We start from the raw sequence: 20,251 nt of genomic DNA, 5'->3' as shown, positions 1-20,251 counted from the left end.
CATCAAGAAAGAACATATGAAGTTGTATTTCATTATGCAGGAAATATACAAATAAGAAATAAATTATAACAGATAATAATAATAAACATTGTATGATTGCATAAAAGTGTCGATGTTGGTATTTAGAACAAATATGAGATCGACCTTCTCGCGCGCTCGATAGTTTTGGCTGGAAGTCAAGGAGTCAAACTGAAGGAAAAAGGCGATGGTGGGTTAGGGACTTGAACCACACCTTCTAGCATTTGCATGACCATCCTCATTGTTGGCCTCATTTCAGGATGTTCTTGAATGCACCAAATTGCAATCTTTATCCACTTTTCTAACCTGTCAATGTCATCCAAGGCCTCTTGATCATTCTCTACCAAAGCATCTATTCTCCCTTCCATATAACAATCACAAGCCCAATCTGTCAAAATTGCCTTTTCTTCCTCCCCTGACTCCATCAGCACCACACTTTTTCTGCAGCAAACAATTTCCAACAACATGGCACCAAAGTTGTAAACATCCACTTTAGCCGTCACTGGAACATTCTTGAACCATTCAGGAGCCACATATCCTCGCGTTCCTCGGATCATTGTTTTTGTTCTACTTTGATCGACCAACAACAATTTAGCCAATCCGAAGTCAGAAATCTTCGCTGTGAAGTACTCATCTATGAGTATATTTTGAGGCTTTATGTCACAATGAATGATGGGAGTGTCACACTCTTCATGTAAATACACCAACCCTCTTGCAATCCCCAATGCAAATCCAACCCTTTGATTCCAAATGGGTTTGGTTTCTCCGAACAAGATATTTGCAAGACTACCATTGCTCATGAACTCATATACCAACATTCTATGCATTCCCTCATCACAATATCCAATTAACTTGACCAAGTTTCTGTGGCAGGTTTTACCAATGGCTCTCAACTCAGTCTTAAATTCCTTCTCGCGATCTTGCGCTAACCGATCCAATTTCTTAACAGCAACAACATTACAAGATGTTGCTGCTTTCAATTCACCTTTGAAAACAATTCCAAAGGAACCTCTACCTAGTTCTTCAATAAAACCCCATGTAGCTTCTTTTAACGCGTCATAACTAAACGAACATAAATTTGTTTCCAAGAGAGTTGCGCCTACGACAACCTTTTTCGGCTTCAACAATGTCACCAAAACAACCGCAGCCAAGAGTATGCTATTGAAGACAGCTGAACCAATTAGCAGACCTCGAAGAGTCGGGTTAACTCGGTTGTCTTTCTTCAAATTAGTGGAAGGACTAGTACCTATTTTACCAAGAGGAGAAACTCTTGTCTTGATAAGTACTAAATTACCGCCACTTTCTTCTCTTCCATTAGCTAGAGGTGATCTTTTCTTCCAACATTTTTGGTCTCTGAAGACAACAACAGAACACATACAATCATGCAAACAAGATTGTTGACAGTCCTGTTGAGAATAAGGCTGCATCCGTTCATAATCGGATAATGGCCAATTCACATTAGTAAGAACAGTAAACTCATATAAATCTTCTGGCTTCACATTCAACCCTTCACCATTATCATCTCCACAACCTAGTGTGAAATTGACTTGACACCCGCCAAATTGATTACTTGGATCTATCAACGAATAACCATAAGGACATTTACAAGTAGGTCTCTGATTTTCCATGGAACAATAGCTATTATAGCCACAAGTTCCACTACCCATTTCATTGAATATTGCAATGCAAATGTTATCAGGAACATACCTCATAATAGTCCATCCTTGTTTTGCTTTAGTGTCCCTTGGATGAGAATATTGTGTCAAAACTCCATAATAATCAAGTGTTGCTCTATAATAATACAACTTAGGATCAAGAGGTAAGTCTTTCCATATTGTACCCTGAGGTTTGATTCTAGTTGTACCATTATTATTTGTTTCCACATAAATATCTCCGGATTCATCAAAAACTAAACTTGAAGATGGAGAGTTATTAACATCAATTCTATAGTAAAAATTGTAACGAAATTGAGTAGGCCATGCAAGTGGACTTAACATGAGATTATGATCATCATCATTAAAATAAAGTTGGAACCTTCCACTTGTGAAATTGGTCTCTGAGAATCTTGAAGTTAAGTTTCCACCTAATTCAAGAGATTGATTAGGCAAAAGGGTATCAGTAGGAAACTTGAAACTTTCCCAAACAATAGTAGAATTCTTGTTAACAAGAACAAAGTTTCCAGTGTCATGCATGATTCCATAGGAAACAATATTGTTTGGTTGTGCTGTCCAAATGGATTCATTTTGTGGATTTGTCAAAGTGAGTCCACCTGATGTTAGCTGAACCTGTGATCCTGTTGGTGCTAGTACGAGGTTGTTGCTGTTGTTCATGTCTTTGGCGCTCCAAACAATGGTTTGATCATGTATGTTGTTGAACCATATTGCAAGCATGAAGAAGTTTGTTGTGGTATTACGGAATCCGAAAGCGAATTCACCAGAAGGTGATAGCCATGGATTGTTGTTGTTGTTAGTGGTGGAGAGTCTTGAACTTGGAGAAACGTTTCCAAAGGCTAACACAAGTTGAAGAAAAAGAATGGAAATTATGTAATAGGTAGAGGAAGAAGCCATTTTAGAGAAATGATAGTTAGATGGTTTTAGAAATTTGTGAAATGTGTTTGTTTATGTATGCTAATGAGGTAAGTCATTGACTACTTATATATGTGATGTCTCCTTGTCAAAAAAAAATTATGTGATGTCTTGTTATTATTTATTAATTTATGCAGGTGAGGAAAGTCAGTGCAACTTTCCAGATAAACCTACCCATGACTAAAATTCAAAGAGTTTGATTGATGGTGAATCTAAGAAAGCAGCAAATTGAGAATTGGAAATGTTTTTCTTAAGGGGAATAGAATTGGAAATGTTTGGTGCACATCTAAATACCTTTTTTTTTCTTTTTATGGTCGGGGTTTGAACCGGATCTTGCATATATTACATGCATTGTCAATATCAACTGAGTTAAGCTCACGAGAACTCTAAATATCTTATATATCAAGGAGATTAAGAAATAAAGATACTCATGTGATAAATATGATATATTAGTGTTGTAATGAGTGTTGAAAAAATTAGAATGTCTATGTATCATTATTGTTGTGAATCTGTAACAAAAGAAAATTATTTATGTGAATCATTCAACAATTCACTTAATCACAATTTGTGACTTTATTGTTAGACCAATTCCCTATTCTCTATTTATATATTGTTGACTTATTGCTTAGACCAAATATTTGCAAATTTATCATAAACAAATTTTCTTCCACGTTTCCTCTCAAGAGAAAATAAAAATTATTCTACGTTGCTCTAACCATAATAATGTAAAGGGAAAAAAAAGTATAATAAAAGTTATAAAACCGGAGTCATTATCATGTTTGTGTTTTAGCGTGTTTGATTATGTAGTGATAAAAATTGATCTTGAATTAATTAATTTTGAAAATTTGATTTCAAATAAATACGAGTAAAATGTGAGTAGTTTGTGTCTCAATATATTCATGTAAAAGTAAACCGAACAATAAATATGAGTGTAAAAATCACGTTATTTTCAAACAAAATTCAGAGACAAATCAAAACTTCAAATTAGTAGTAGGTGTCATATAGAGAGATGCAATGTTGGTGGATCAATGTCATGAATTTAGAGAGGTCAGGTAAGTGTAGCTCAATTGGTAACTACTAGAGACATTTTATGAAGAGGTCGGTGCTCGAAGTCGCACGTTTTCTGGGAAACTTTCCAGAAGGTCACCCATCCTAAAATTGTTCCGAGTCAAGCACGCTTAACTGTGAAGTTCTTATGGTTTGGACTACCGAAAAGAAGTGGTATAGGTAGTACCAAACAATTCCTATAAACATTCTTTCAATCTTGCAGTCTCATACCTGCACAGTCTCATAATCCCTCTCATTCCGATGTGATTCGGTTGCCTAGAAGTTGTAAGGAGCCGTATATTGTCATGCCTTGTGCACCGACGATCACTCCCTACCCTCGTCAGCCTCAGGCGTTACACAAATAAATTTCAATCAACATCACTCAAACATATTAAAATCAATTTTATATGTATTTTGCTTCTCCCTAATGTAAAGCATACACTCTATCTAGCGTTGTTTATCGTAGTGTGCATATACAAAAATTAGTAACTTAAACATTTTCTTTAGGTTTTTAGGGACCAAAAATATAGACAAATTTTATTTTATAGAATCTAAAAATGTTGACGGAAAATTTTATATGGACTAAAAATACTGACGAAATTTTTTTCAAAAACTAAAAAGTACGATTTTATTTTGTAGAGTGAAATTCTAAATATTTATAGGAATTATTTAGTTAATTAACCCAAAAAAAAACCTGTCAAGTGGCTTGCAAGCTTTTCCTCTATTCTGATTGCTTTGTCCAAGTCTCTATAGGTACTTTCGTTGTGCTTCAATTATTTATTTTTTTAACCTTCCAACCAATTGATAAAAACTTTCACTAGTGAAATACTCTCCATCTTTGTTTCTTCATCTAAGAAATTATACATTTTCATTGGTCAGAGTACCTCATATAAGAAATTCATTGGTCAGAGTACCTCATATAAGAAATAAATACTGTAGTTTTGTTTTAATTCCCGTTAAAACATTCTACAATTCTTGATCAAGAAATTATAAAGACTATATGTTATGCTAATTATAGCTGAGAAAGTCTAATATTTTTTGTTTTTTCTATATAAATTAGGGGTTAATTAAGAAAATAGTTTTTATAAATATCTAGAATTTTGTTCTTAGTTCATACAAAAAAAATGAACGCTTTAATCACCGTAAAATTTTCCATCAACATTTTTAATACCTGTTAAATTTTCCATCAACATTTTAAGTAAAAATACTAAAGAAAAATGTTATAGAAACTAAAAAGTGCTAATTTTTTTTGTATATGAAACATTTACCAAATTAAAATATCATATATCCTATAGGGATATTTTGATCAAACCATATTTTGCTTTATAAGCTTAGATCCATTTTTTGTAGAGCACATCGGTCCATTTTTTCACTTTATAAGCTTATATTGCTTGTATATCCAAAAAATATATTGCATACAACCTACTATTATTATTATTATTATTATTATTATTATTATTATTATTATTATTATTATTATTATTATTATTATTATTATTTGTTAATAGGCTTGCTTACTTTGTAATTTGGAATGAAATAGAAACGTAAGAAATTAAGATGATAATACAAAAAAGTATGTGTGCCATTTGTAATTGAGTTAAGAGAGTAATATCAAGAGTTTTGTAACTCGTTCAAAATCCTAAATGACAAAAAATAAATAAAGATGGTATTAAAAATCTAAAGCAACCAAAAGTTTATTAATATAGTAAAGTATATGTTTTAACATATATACGGGCCGACCTGATAGACTTAGTATGCTTTTTCATAAGTTGCGGTCTTACCTATTTTAATTAATGAACTTTTTAACAAGTCTAAGTCTTTTTTTAAAAAAAAAAAAAAAATCTAAGTCTAACATTTCTACTAGACAAGCTAGGTCAAGACGAGTTTTAAGTATATCAATCAATTGAGCCCGACGGGTGGCATGATTTATTTTTGCCTTGCTTTGCTTTGTGGGGGTGCATATGCCTAGGAAATGTCTAGAGTGATGTTAAAAATTAGAAGTTGCAAAAAATTAAAGAAAATGGCAAAAATGACAAAATGTCTAAGTACACAACAAGTCATGTGTTGTTGAGTACTACCTTAGATCCAATCTTATGTCTTTGGTCAAAACCTAGCGGCCGCTTGAACACAACAGAAGACCTAGTAGCAGTGGTTGAGCTCAGCCATGAATTATTTTGATAGGTTAGATGAAGACATCGTTCCATTCCACATCCTTCCACGTCTGGACGGTGAAACCTTAATCAGGTTATCATGGGTCTCTCCCGAATTTTGCCAATTGATCATAAACAACGATGATCTAATGCGTAAGATTTGCATCTCCACTTGCCTTCCTTGCTTCTCTCAGATGGGCACCCTTGCCCAAAGATCTCCAGATTCCCCCGTAGTTACCGTTCCTTCTTCTGCCAAGCGTTCCCTTCCATTGATGAACATCATCCTCTTCCTCCTCCTCCCCCTTCTCCTCGTCCGGTGACATTTTTCATGTACGCCATGGATGCATTTTTACAGGGACAACGAGAACCTTGTTATTCAGGTCTTTATATGGACCAAGTAGACACAACAGAAATGGAACAACTAGACACAAACTTAGAGTCGCTTTTGGGCACGAAGTTGTTCAACGACTTGACAAGAACTTTTTTTAAAATAAGAGTTTATTGCCTCTCGCGTAGAAGAAGGAAATTCTGTCATGTAAAGAAAGAGGGTTGTGAGGAATACTTGAAACAAAACATGAGGTTTAGTTGTGTGGTTGTCGAAATAAATAGAAAGTGTGCGGGGAGCTTGTTTCGTCCTTCTACTTGTAAACCTGTTTCGGTGAAAAAGATGCGTGCCCGGAGGGGTTGAAGTGGTGTTTGAGACCTTCATACCGGCGCCTGTAGGGTTTTATACAGAGATGGTCAAGTGTGAGGTGAAGATCATGTGCGGCTGGGAAGAAGAAGAAGAAGATAGGTTCTACATGGATACAATTAACTTTACAATGTATGATATGAATGGAAAACAAGTAAGGTCGACGGATGGTCACTTAATCATCTCCAATGCTATTGAAAATGGGGAGAGGAAGATCAACAAACAAACTTGACAAGTAGTTCCATATCAGATTCAGACTCGTAAAGCCTTGCATGATGACAGCGGCATGATGGTAATTAGCAGTTGTTCTTGTTCGAACTCCCTTATTATTATTAATAATAATAATTTGGACCCAGGATGTATGGGATCGTGATTTATATTTGTGTAGGTTTTATTTTATATATTGATTCTAACCTTAGTCCCTAAGGATGAAGGTTTTATTTTGAGTTTGCTGTTTAATATATAACGTGGTTTTGAGTTTGAGTTTGAATTTGAATTAACATTTGAGTTTTCCATTATTGACACATAAAATCCTATATAAACGGTTAAAAGGCGGTGAACAAAAACAAGAGGATATATGGTTTGTTTGGTGGCTGGGGTGGGGAAGTTAAGTGTAGTGATAAGGAGGTTAGGAGTTTGATTCCTACTCCCAGCATAATGCTAACAATTACAAACAATATTAACATTGGCTATTTCAAAAAATAAAAATAAAAATAAAAAAAATGCAATAACTGAGTATTTTAAGTTTCAGCATATGAATTGTTTCATAAACTCCTTTCATTGATATATACATTGTAAGGACTTCTTTAGTTCTTCATAAATGGTTATTAGATACTTATTTGAATTGAGAAGCTCTTATGAGTTGTTAGAAACTAATCCAAAATTGTCCTAAATCTACTCTTGTATTGTTGTGCAAAAGAAAGAATTACATGTTAACCTCGACTTTTCCGTCAAACAAAATTTAGAGACAAATCAAAACTTCATATTAGTAGTAGGTGTCACATAGAGAGGATTGAATTGCATCTGTTATCCATGTAGATGTAGTGTAACTGGTCTTTGGTTAGCTTGTATGTTGTGAGACTTCTCTACAATTCTTTATAAAATGTGAAATATTGAATTATTTCAATTTCAACTAGCTAATAGTGATTGTCACTGCTCATTAACTCATACACCAACATTATATCCATTCCTTCATCACAATATCAAATCAACTTTAGCAAGTTTTTGTGGCCGGTTTCACCGATCCAATGGCAATCTCTTAACAGCTATGACATTACAAGATGTTGCTACTTTCGATTCACCTTTGTAAACAATTCCAAATTAACCTCTAATTAGTTCTTCAATAAAACCCCGTGTAACTTCTTTTAACGCGTCATAGCTAAAACGAACATAAATTTGTTTCCAAGAGAGTTGCGCCTAGGACAACACTTCTTGACTTCAACAAAGTCACCAAAACAACCGCAACCAAGAGTATGTTATTGAAGACAATTGAACCAATAAGTAAACCTCGAAGAATCAGGTTAATTCAATAAACAAATTTTCTTCGACGTTGCTTTAACCCTAATAGTGTGAAGAAGAAGAAGAAAAAAATACGAATAAAATGCCATTGTCATGATTGTTTCAACTTTACGAGAAATACTTACGTGGTCACAATCTCAACTAAGATTCATTTAGATATACACTGGTGAAAGTACTTATCATTTAATTATTTAAAATAACATAATTTTTAAATATTTCTTTTTTGACGGAATTTTTAAAATATATATTCTTTTACTTTCTTTTTTTTTTGAAGGAATTTATTCTTTTACTTGTTTACGATTTAAGGAAAGAAAGAAAAATGTTGGAACAAAATGTGTTTAACAATGAACCTTAAAGAGTTTTGATGATAACAAGGTATTAAAAATTGTAAATTGGACTAGCTAATATTTGTTCAAGTGTACAGGACCATAATTAAAAAGTTACATCATCATTGGTTCTGAATGAGCAAATAAAGAGCAAAGGAAACAACAAAAATTGAAGCTTGGACGCTCCTGAAGGCAACTTGCTACTGAAGAGAAAAAGCGCTCCTGAAGTTTAGTCGCTTCAGAAGTAAGAATAGTGCTCCTGAAGAATAGTGCTCCTGAAGACAAGAGGTCCAGAAGTCGTATCATCAGAAGCTGTATCAACAGAAGCTACATCATCAGAAGCTGCAGAAGCTGCCTCATCAGAAACTATTTCACCAGAAGCTGAATATCAACTGGATTTGCAAAGATTCAAGAATTGAAGAATTATCACTGCAAAAGTTGTCTATTGGATTCGAAAACGCAACAAAGGATTAGTGGAATTTTGCAACGGTCATTTCAAAGGTGTTTGAAGGCATGTGCTTGCAATTTGGACGAAAGCGTTGACATTTGTACGAATTGTACAACCACGTTCTCCACTACTCTGTTTTGTGTCCACGCTACAAGACAAGAAAACAGCTCCAGAATACGGCTTCGCCTGCATAGATGTTCCTTTGGATAAGGAATGGATTTCAAATTAGTTCTTCATAGGACAACAACCAAATCAGGCAAAAGATCAAAGGTGAAAGATCAAGCTTCAACAACGACTCTTTGGTGTGCTGGCAATTTCACAACGTCTCTTTCACACCTCTATATAAAGGAGTAAAGACCTAGAGATTTGGTAATGCTGAACAACAGACTCTCAATATTTTTACAAGTGCCAAATCTCTGCTGAAATTGTTCTGCATTCACTTAGAATTTCTGTGTCTCAAAGTCATTTCTTAGAAATTCTTAAGTCCATTGAGTCTGTATCTGATTTGTATTGTGAGCACCTCTGATTGTATATCAAGTGTTCAACCTAAACAATTTTTTGTGTAATTTTGTTTAGTTAGGAAGTCTCTTGCAGTTGTGCTTGAGCAGGAAGTCTCTTGATTGTGTTCTTGAGCAAAGGAAGTCTCTAGCTTGTGTGCTTGAGCAAAGGAAGTCTCTTGCTTGTGTGCTTGAGCAATTGTAATCAGATATTACTCTTAGTGAAATCTCCTTGGAAGTGCAAGGGGGACTGGACTACTTCCGGATTGTGGAAGGAACCAGTATAATTGCTTTGTGTCGTTCTTCTTCTCTCTCTCTGTTTTATTCCGCTGCATTTAGATTCTGATTATCACTTCAGAAGCTGTCTCACTTAGCTTCTGATCAGTGTGTTCAGGTTTTAGGAGAAACGAAGAATTTTTAAAAACACAATTCAACCCCCCCCCCCCCCCCCTTCTTGTGTTTTTCTCACCTTCAATTGGTATCTAGAGCCTTGGTCTGTTGTGAAACACTTAACCGTGCAACAGTCAAAGATCTGAGAAAAACATGTCTACTCCTCCTCCTACTGGTTCTGGTGATACTAGCTATAAAAATGTCTCACATGATTATATTGATAGTAAGAAATCCAGTGTTGGGAAGATTCCAAAATTCAATGGAGATGCTGAAGAATTCTCTTGGTGGAAGACCAACTTTTACAGTTACATCATGAGCCTAGATGAAGAATTATGGGATATTCTGGAAGATGGTGTTGGTGATTTAGTCCTTGATGAAGAAGGAGCTGCTGTGGATAGAAAGAAACATACTCCAGAACTGAGGAAACTCTATAAGAAGCATCATATTATCAGAGGAGCTCTTGTCACTGCCATACCCAAAGCAGAATACATGAAGATGAGTGACAAGTCCACTGCCAAAGCTATGTTTGCTTCTCTCTGTTCAAACTACGAAGGGAGCAAAAAGGTCAAAGAAGCAAAGGCTCTCCTGCTTGTACATCAGTATGAGTTATTCAAGATGAAGGATGATGAAACTATTGAGGAGGTGTACTCAAGGTTTCAAACCTTAGTCTGTGGGCTACAGATTCTGAAGAAGAGCTATGTTGCTTCTGATCATGTAAGCAAGATACTCAGAAGCTTACCTGCCAGATGGAGACCAAAGGTGACTGCCATTGAGGAAGCTAAAGATTTAAACACTTTAAGTGTCGAAGATCTTGTTAGTTCTCTCAAAGTTCATGAGTTAAGTCTTAATGAACATGAGTCTACTAAGAAGAGTAAATCAATAGCTCTTCCATCCAAAGGCAAGTCATCAAAAGCTCTCAAAGTGGTTGAATCTGAAGAGGAAGAACAGTCAAGTTCAGATTCTGAACCAGATGCTGCTGAAATGGCCATGCTCTCAAACAGACTTCAGTATCTGGCCAAGAAGAACAGAAAGTTTCTTGCCAGAAGGGGTAACTCCAGAAGCTCAAGGAAAGAAGATCAGAAGGGATGCTTCAACTGTAAGAAGCCTGGACACTTCATTGCTGAATGCCCTGATCTTCAAAGAGAAAAGTCAAAGGACAAGTCAAAGAGGTCTACATTCAAACCAAGCAAATTCAAGAAGCAGATTAAGCAGAGTTTAATGGCAACCTGGGATGATTTGGGAAGTGAATCTGGATCTGATAAAGAGGAAGTTGATGAAGATGCAAAGGTAGCTGTTGGGTTGGTAGCAACAGCAACTTCAGAAGCTGGATCAGATTCAGACTCAGAAGATGAAAACGAGGTATATTCCAAAATTCCCAGAGATGAACTTGTTGAGTCACTTAAAGAACTCCTTACACATTTTGAAGTAAGAACCAATGAGTTGAAGGATTTAAAAGAAAAATATGTTGATTTGGTAAAACAGCAAAAATCAACTCTATTGGATCTGAAAGCTTCTGAACAAGGACTTAGGGGCTTTGACTTCATGTGTAAAACGTATGAAGATCAGCTCAGGTTCTTATGTCAGAAGCTACAAGATAAGTGTAATGAAAAATCTTTAAGTAACCATGAAATTGCTCTTGAAGATTTTATTATATCTGGCATTGACAGAAGCAGAGTGGCTTCTATGATTTATAGCATTTACAAGAACAATGGCAGAGGAATTGGTTTTCCAGAAGTGAAACTTGAGAAAACCAACCTAAAATCTTGTTGTGAATGCATCAAGGAAGGTCTGAAAACCTTCTTTGTACCAGAAGGGGCTGAGTTGGAAACTGTTGTTCAATCAGAACCTGAAGCTTCTAGTTCTAAGGCTAAGATTACTTCAAAGCCAAAGAACTCTAAGTCAAAGGCTATGATCAAATCTGATTCCAAGATTTCAAAGGTTAGGATCCTGAAAAGATCAGAACCTATTCCTCAGAGTCTGGTAAAACCAAAATCTGAGGTTCTGAAGTCTAAGTTTCAGAAGAAGACAGTTACTGCTTCTGAAGTACCAAAACCTAAGGTGATGGTTAATCAAAAGCAATCCAATTCACAGCACAAGGTACAGGAAGTGAAGAGTAAAGCCTCGAGTACTAACCTTCCAGGACCCATAGGACAATGGGTACCTAAATCTAAAAATGTCAATGATGCAGGTATGTCTAAGAGCAGTGCCAAAGCAAAGATCATGGTACCTAGACAGCGGTTGCTCAAGACACATGACAGGAGACAAGTCCATGTTCCTCAGCCTAACAATGAAAGAGAGAGGAAATGTGAAGTTTGGAGGCAACCAGTCAGGCAAGATCATAGGTACAGGAACTATTGGTAATTCCTCTACCTCAATTAATAATGTATGGTTGGTAGATGGTCTTGAACATAACCTTTTGAGCATTAGTCAATTTTGTGATAATGGTTATGATGTGCTTTTTGAAAAACCCAACTGTACAGTAATCAACAAGGAAGACAAATCCATTGTGTTCAAGGGAAAGAGAGTTGACAATGTCTATAAAATCAATTTTTCTGAACTGGCTGATCAGAAGGTAATTTGTCTACTATCAGTGAATGATAAGAAATGGATGTGGCACAGAAGGTTGGGACATGCTAACTGGAGGTTAATCTCTAAGCTTAGTAAGTTACAACTTGTGAAAGGGCTACCAGACATTGACTATCATTCAGATGCACTCTGTGGTGCATGCCAGAGAGGGAAAATAGTGAAATCATCTTTTAAAACCAAAGACATTGTTTCAACCTCAAGACCTTTAGAATTACTCCATATTAATTTATTTGGACCAATGAGTATTGCATCCTTATATGGAAGTAAATATGGATTAGTCATTGTTGATGATTACAGCAGATGGACTTGGGTGAAATTCCTGAAAAGTAGGGATCATGCATATGAGGTATTCAGTAACTTCTGCACACAAATTCAAACTGAAAAAGAGTCAAAGATTTTGAAAATCAGAAGTGATCATGGTGGAGAATTTGAAAATGAGCCATTTGAAGCTTTTTGTGAAAAACATGGAATTATCCATGAATTCTCTTCTCCTAGAACTCCACAACAAAATGGGGTTGTAGAGAGAAAGAATAGAACTTTACAAGAAATGGCCAGAACCATGATCCATGAAAACAATTTGGCTAAACTTTTTTGGGCAGAAGCAGTGAATACAGCATGTTATGTTCAAAACAGGATCTATATTAGACCTATTTTGGAGAAAATTGCATATGAACTCTTTAAAGGAAGAAAACCCAATATCTCTTACTTTCATCAATTTGGATGTACATGTTACATTCTGAACAACAAGCTCTACCTAAAGAAATTTGATGCCAAGGCCCAAAGAGGAATCTTTTTAGGTTACTCTGAAAGGTCAAAGGCATACAGAGTGTATAATTCAGAAACATTCTGTGTTGAAGAATCTATACACGTTAAATTTGATGACAAGGAGCTTGAAGATAAAACTTCAAAGCAAGATGAAAGTTTTGCAGAGATACAGGTTCCTGAAGTTACTCCAGAACCTGATCAGATAGCTGAATCTGAAGATAGTCCAGAAGCTGAACCCACATCAGAAGCGCAAGATGAAACTGCTTCTGATGAAGCACAAGATGGCTCACATCAAGCAGATCCTCCCAGAAACACATTCAAACACAAGTCTTCACATCCTGAGGAGCTAATCATTGGAAACAAAGATAGTCCAAGAAGAACAAGATCACATTTCAGACAAGTAGAGTCAATGATTGGACTAATCTCAATGATTGAACCTACAACAATTGATGAAGCACTTTCAGATGATGGATGGATCCTAGCTATGCAAGAAGAGTTGAATCAATTTCAAAGAAATGATGTGTGGGATCTGGTACCCAAACCTCAGCACAAGAACATTATTGGAACAAAATGGGTATTCAGAAACAAGCTGAATGAGCAAGGTGAAGTAACAAGAAACAAAGCCAGACTTGTTGCACAAGGGTATAGTCAACAAGAAGGCATTGATTACACTGAAATGTTTGCTCCAGTTGCAAGACTGGAAGCAATCAGGTTACTTCTTTCCTATTCAGTTAATCATGGCATAATATTATATCAAATGGATGTCAAGAGTGCATTTCTAAATGGTGTCATAGAAGAAGAAGTGTATGTCAAGCAACCTCCTGGATTTGAGGATATTAAATATCCTGACCATGTTTTTAAACTGAAGAAATCACTATATGGCTTGAAACAAGCTCCCAGAGCTTGGTATGATAGACTAAGTAATTTCTTAATCAAGAATGATTTTAAAAGAGGACAGGTTGATACAACACTCTTCAGAAGGACCCTTGGGAAAGATATTCTTGTTGTGCAAATATATGTTGATGATATAATATTTGGTTCTACTAATGCATCTCTTTGCAAGGAATTTTCTGAGTTAATGCAGGATGAATTTGAAATGAGCATGATGGGAGAGCTGAAGTTCTTCCTGGGCATTCAAATTAATCAATGCAAAGATGGAGTCTATGTTCATCAATCTAAGTATACAAAGGAGCTTCTGAAGAAGTTCAAGCTTGAAGATTGTAAAGTGATGAACACTCCAATGCACCCTACGTGCACCTTAAGCAAAGAAGTTGAAGGAGCTAAAGTTGACCAGAAGTTGTATAGAGGTATGATTGGTTCTTTGTTATACCTCATTGCATCTAGGCCAGATATTTTATTCAGTGTATGCTTGTGTGCAAGATTCCAATCAGATCCTAGAGAATCTCATATGACTGCTGTCAAGAGAATCTTCAGGTATTTGAAAGGAACAACTAATCTTGGACTCCTTTATAAGAAATCCTTAGATTATAAGCTAATTAGATTCTGTGATGCTGATTATGCTGGTGATAGGATTGAAAGAAAGTCAACCAGTGGCAATTGTCAATTTCTGGGTGATAATCTTATATCCTGGGCTAGCAAAAGACAAACAACTATTGCTATGTCTACAGCAGAAGCAGAAGACATTTCAGCTGCAAGTTGTTGTACACAACTACTTTGGATGAAACATCAGTTGGAAGATTATCAGATAGTTGCTAACAGTATTCCCATTTATTGTGATAATACTGCTGCTATTTGTTTGTCTAAAAATCCAATTTTGCATTCAAGAGCTAAGCACATTGAAATCAAACACCATTTTATCAGAGATTATGTTCAAAAAGGAATTTTAGATATACAATTCATTGATACTAAAAATCAATGGGCTGACATATTTACTAAGCCTTTAACTATTGAAAGATTTGATTTTATAAAGAAAAATTTGAACATGCACTTTGTATCTGATTAAATGCTTGCTTGCTCCTGAATAGGATTTTAGGTTCTGAAGTCAGTTCAGAAGCAGTAGTCCATCAGAAGCTCTTTATTAAGGTTCTGAGGAAAACTCGCTTCTGATAATAATGACGTCAGCATCTGAAATCCAGAACCTGGATTTGTTGCTTCTGAATAGTTGAATTAGTGGAAACGTTGGGAGTTACTTTTTAAAAGTAACTTCTGGCCCACTAACTTGGTAGTTACTTTGTGAACTTCTGACGTGGCTTGTATGTATTGGTGTATAACTAAAAGGGCAATGATGATTTAATAGCTTTGAAAGTACTTTTCACGCGCCCCCAATTTTGTCATTAATGTTATGTTTGTTTGTCTCTTTTGAATTGCAATCGTTTTACTTTTAACACTTTGTCAATTCACACACTACTCACTCACAACAAACATATTTGCTTTCAAACCTCTTGCGAAGTAAGCGCATTCTCTCAACCCTAGAACCCTAAAATCTTCATCTTCTTCAAATCTTTTTCAATCATCAAATGGCATCATCAAGTTCGCAACGAGAATGTTCAGTATCTACTTCACGGATGGTCCCTGAATATGACTACAGAGGAAGAAGCATGAAATTGGAAGAATGGGATTTACAAGTTCAGATAGAGAATCCAGTGGATTTTGATTCTATGGCTTTTCATAAGTGTTGGATCAGAAGCTACTATGAAGAGCAAGGACTCATGCATTACTTAAAAATGTTGAATGGACCAACATATGAAGCTCTGGTTAGACACTTCTGGGTAAGAGCAAAATTTTACAACAGAGCGGCATCCCTAGCTGAGGAAAGTCAGATGGTGTTAATGTATCCTGAATTAGAAGGGAAGACAAGAGAAGAAATGGGTCTTGCGCCGTTTGTTGAAGATGAAATCAGATCAAGTATCTGCGGTATTCCAGTAAGAATTACTCAATGGCAGATAGAAGCTGTTCTTAAGGTTGAAGCGTCTGGATATTACTCTGGAATTGATCTCTCAAGTGTTGCTGAACAACGCATTTGGAAAGAAAGAGCTAACTTGGTTATATACAATTCTGAGAAGGAGAAGAAATATGTTGAATTAAACATGGAAACTAAGATGCTTCTGAAGATTCAGAATGAGGATTTGTTTCCATGTGGTGATAATGAGAAACCAAATTTGGCTCAGAAGGTCTTTCTCTAGCACCTCATCAAGAAGGAAAAGGTGAACGTGCCCAAATACATGTTCAAGTACTTGGTAGAGTGTCTGAAACAGAGTCAGCTGCAGGATAAACCAAGGCCCTGGGTTCCTTATGGAAGACTCTTATCAGAGATATTCTATCAAGGAGGTGTCTTGGACAATTTAAGCAGAGCTCAAGGCTACATAGATCAGATGCTGGATACAAAGACTTGAGCATTCATAAATGCTCAAACTCTCAAGAATATGAAGCTGATCAGCAAGGTCACCAAACTTAGAACTGATCTAAGTGAATCTCATGTCTTGTCTGATCTTATGAGGGATTTTCCACCCATCTGCAAACAGGATCCTATTGAAGTACAGATGAGGTACATCAAGGAACACTATGTGGCAACCAAAGAGGTCATCAGGTTGGATGAGGTACCTGAGGAAATGTATGGTGGTACTGTGCCTCTGGCAAAAGGCAGAAGAGCTAAGAGGAAAATGACCAAAGAAGAGTATCTGAAGGTTGAAGAATCTGCTAAGAAGGCAAGACCTGCTTCTGACAAGCTTAAGATTGGTGGTTCTGCAATGCCATCAATTGAAGAGGTAGCTGAAGACAACAACTCTTGTGTAGTCCTAAGTTCTGGTATTGCTCCTGTACAACCAGCTATACCAAAGAGGAAGAGGAAGCCAGCCTTGAGGAGGACCAAGGATTTTCCTCATATCACCATGACAGCTCAAGCTGCTTCTGATTTGGAGTTAAAGGACTTACAAGGGAAGAAGGCAGAAGCTGAAAAAGTCTTGGAAATTGCTGCTGAGCTACAAGAGTCTGTAGTTTCAGAAGCCAAGCAACTGATGCTGATGACCAGTGAGTCTGCTAAAGAGGATTCTGATCCTGAACCAGAAAAGGTAATTAATATATCATCAGATTCCGCATCCTCATCATTATCAGATTCTGATGATTCTGATGATGATATACCCTTAGCTCAACTTTTTCAAAAACAAGTAAAAAGCCAGTCAACATCAACCAAAACCAACAAAAAGCCCTCTCAGTCAACTACTTATGAACCAGTTGGTCACATAATTAATGAGAAGTTGGCTGAAATGGCTGAGCAGAGAGAAAGAGTCATTGATACTATCTTTCGCCTTAACCCTCAACCCCTCAACATTCAACCGCTCAACATGATTCCTCCAGAGAATGTTGAATCTACCTCAGAAAAAGCCTCTGAAACAACTCCAGAAGCAGATGCTTCTGAAAATGTTGTTTCAGAAAACCCCCATCAACAAACACCTGAACCACATAAACCCACAACACCCCCACAATCACCATTAGCATACATTGACCCCCAACTCAACAATCAAACAAAAACTTCACCACAACAACCACCAACTGAAACTGAAACCCAACCAGAGCACATTGAACCCCAACCAACTCCCATGGATATTGACAACTCTCAAGTCAATGTCCAAGACCTAACCTCTACCGCACACATTGCTTCTGACCAGCCTTCATCTTCAACCACACAAACACACATTATCATTCCAGTTCCTAACCCTGTTCAGGACCTTACTCACAATGATTTTGATCTTGAAACCCTTGAACAACCACCCACAAACATCCTGGAATCTGGATATATTAACGCTGAGCTTCTCACAATCCTAAGTCAAATGCATAATCTGGTGGATCAAAGAAGGTCAATTGATCTCACCAGTGCATATGAAGATTCTTGGGCATCACTTCAGAACCGGGCAGCTGAGCTTATTGAAGACATAAAGGCTAAGTGCATCAGAGTCAAGCAAGCTTCAGTCAGAAGGCTTATGGAAAATCTGAATCAGAGTCTCAGAGTTAGAAATCCTACATTGCTCCTGGCAAACCAGCCCTTCTTCTTAGAAATGGACTACTTGACCAGAGAAGCAAGGTTGTGTAAGCTTCTGAAGAAACAGATGGCACAGCAGCAGCAAGAGGCTAGAGAAAGGGAACAGGCTCTTCTCCAAAGGCAACAATTTCTTGAAGAACAGTTGCAGAAGAAAATTGAAGAAATGGAGAAGGTGAAGAAACAACAACAAACCAACCCTTAGTTGCACACCTTAGTGTTATCTTTTGTTTGTTGTTTGTTTTAAATTCTTAGTCCTTGCTTCTGAAACCATCTTGTTTTATTTCTCTATGCTTCTGAATGCTTAATGGTTCTGACTGCTTAACTGCTTCTGATTTATGTATAATGCCTGGATATTCTTGTTCATATACATTGCTCTGATTGACTTAGTTATTTTCCTATTATACTCTCTTCATGGTTGAGTTTTTTTCTCAAATCTTTTTGTCTTTTATGCTTATTTTTTTTTCAATTTTTTTTGATAATGACAAAAGGGGGAGTATATGTGACAAGTATTTAAAGGCTCTGAGCCCCATTAATGGCATTTGAAATTTTTGAAAAACTTTTATCATTTTTTACCTTATTGGTATAAGTTATGAACGAAAGAAGGAGTATCAAAATTCAAGTGAAATTAATTGAACCATTCTTCTTATCTATAAGTTAATTCTTTCAATGATTCATTTTTAAAGCTCTGATAATTTTATTGTGCGAAAAATGAATTTAATTAACCTGGATAGAACTTAGGGGGAGCTTACAAACCTCACCTTAAAGACTATCAGACTCAGGGGGAGTTTGAGCTTACAAACCTCAGAACCCCAAAGTCAACTTGTTAATTAGATTAACAACAATTGATCAATTTTTAAATACTTCTGTTTGTCATCATCAAAAAGGGGGAGATTGTTGGAACAAAATGTGTTTAACAATGAACCTTAAAGAGTTTTGATGATAACAAGGTATTAAAAATTGTAAATTGGACTAGCTAATATTTGTTCAAGTGTACAGGACCATAATTAAAAAGTTACATCATCATTGGTTCTGAATGAGCAAATAAAGAGCAAAGGAAACAACAAAAATTGAAGCTTGGACGCTCCTGAAGGCAACTTGCTACTAAAGAGAAAAAGCGCTCTTAAAGTTTAGTCGCTGCTAAAGTAAGAATAGTGCTCCTGAAGAATAGTGCTCCTGAAGACAAGAGGTCCAGAAGTCGTATCATCAGAAGCTGTATCAACAGAAGCTGCATCATCAGAAGCTGCAGAAGCTGCCTCATCAGAAGCTATTTCACCAGAAGCTGAATATCAACTGGATTTGCAAAGATTCAAGAATTGAAGAATTATCACTGCAAAAGTTGTCTATTGGATTCGAAAACGCAACAAAGGATTAGTGGAATTTTGCAACGGTCATTTCAAAGGTGTTTGAAGGCATGTGCTTGCAATTTGGACGAAAGCGTTGACATTTGTACGAATTGTACAACCACGTTCTCCACTACTCTGTTTTGTGTCCACGCTACAAGACAAGAAAACAGCTCCAGAATACGGCTTCGCCTGCATAGATGTTCCTTTGGATAAGGAATGGATTTCAAATTAGTTCTTCATAGGACAACAACCAAATCAGGCAAAAGATCAAAGGTGAAAGATCAAGCTTCAACAACGACTCTTTGGTGTGCTGGCAATTTCACAACGTCTCTTTCACACCTCTATATAAAGGAGTAAAGACCTAGAGATTTGGTAATGCTGAACAACATACTCTCAATATTTTTACAAGTGTCAAATCTCTGCTGAAATTGTTGTGCATTCACTTAGAATTTCTGTGTCTCAAAGTCATTTCTTAGAAATTCTTAAGTCCATTGAGTCTGTATCTGATTTGTATTGTGAGCACCTCTGATTGTATATCAAGTGTTCAACCTAAACAATTTTCTGTGTAATTTTGTTTAGTTAGGAAGTCTCTTGCAGTTGTGCTTGAGCAGGAAGTCTCTTGATTGTGTTCTTGAGCAAAGGAAGTCTCTAGCTTGTGTGCTTGAGCAAAGGAAGTCTCTTGCTTGTGTGCTTGAGCAATTGTAATCAGATATTACTCTTAGTGAAATCTCCTTGGAAGTGCAAGGGGGACTGGACTACTTCCGGATTGTGGAAGGAACCAGTATAATTGCTTTGTGTCGTTCTTCTTCTCTCTCTCTGTTTTATTCCGCTGCATTTAGATTCTGATTATCACTTCAGAAGCTGTCTCACTTAGCTTCTGATCAGTGTGTT

General features: G+C 36.3%; 1 protein-coding gene and 1 pseudogene across 1 annotated transcript; one reads left to right on the top strand and one right to left on the bottom strand.

Moving 5' to 3' along the window:
* Positions 1-2: 2 nt before the first annotated feature.
* LOC146919476 (G-type lectin S-receptor-like serine/threonine-protein kinase LECRK3) lies at positions 3-2,641 on the bottom strand. Its single transcript, XM_085712900.1, has one exon. It carries the CDS (start codon positions 2,583-2,585, stop codon positions 177-179), a length of 2,409 nt encoding a protein of 802 aa, XP_085569026.1. The 5' UTR covers positions 2,586-2,641; the 3' UTR covers positions 3-176.
* A 3,052-nt stretch (positions 2,642-5,693) lies between these two features.
* LOC146919475 (F-box protein At2g27310-like) lies at positions 5,694-6,981 on the top strand (annotated as a pseudogene).
* Positions 6,982-20,251: the final 13,270 nt, after the last annotated feature.

The sequence above is a fragment of the Medicago sativa genome, chromosome 5 (genome assembly GCF_051527215.1).
Source record: "Medicago sativa cultivar Bolivia chromosome 5, Bolivia_mono, whole genome shotgun sequence".
Classification (NCBI taxonomy): Eukaryota; Viridiplantae; Streptophyta; class Magnoliopsida; order Fabales; family Fabaceae; genus Medicago; species Medicago sativa.
The sequence above is the reverse complement of the archived record's forward strand: the minus strand, read 5'-3'. Positions and strand labels throughout refer to the sequence as shown.

Coding starts and splice junctions, on each gene's coding strand:
- LOC146919476 (XM_085712900.1), bottom strand. CDS start 2,585: ATGGCTTCTTCCTCTACCTATTACATAATTTCCATTCTTTTTCTTCAA.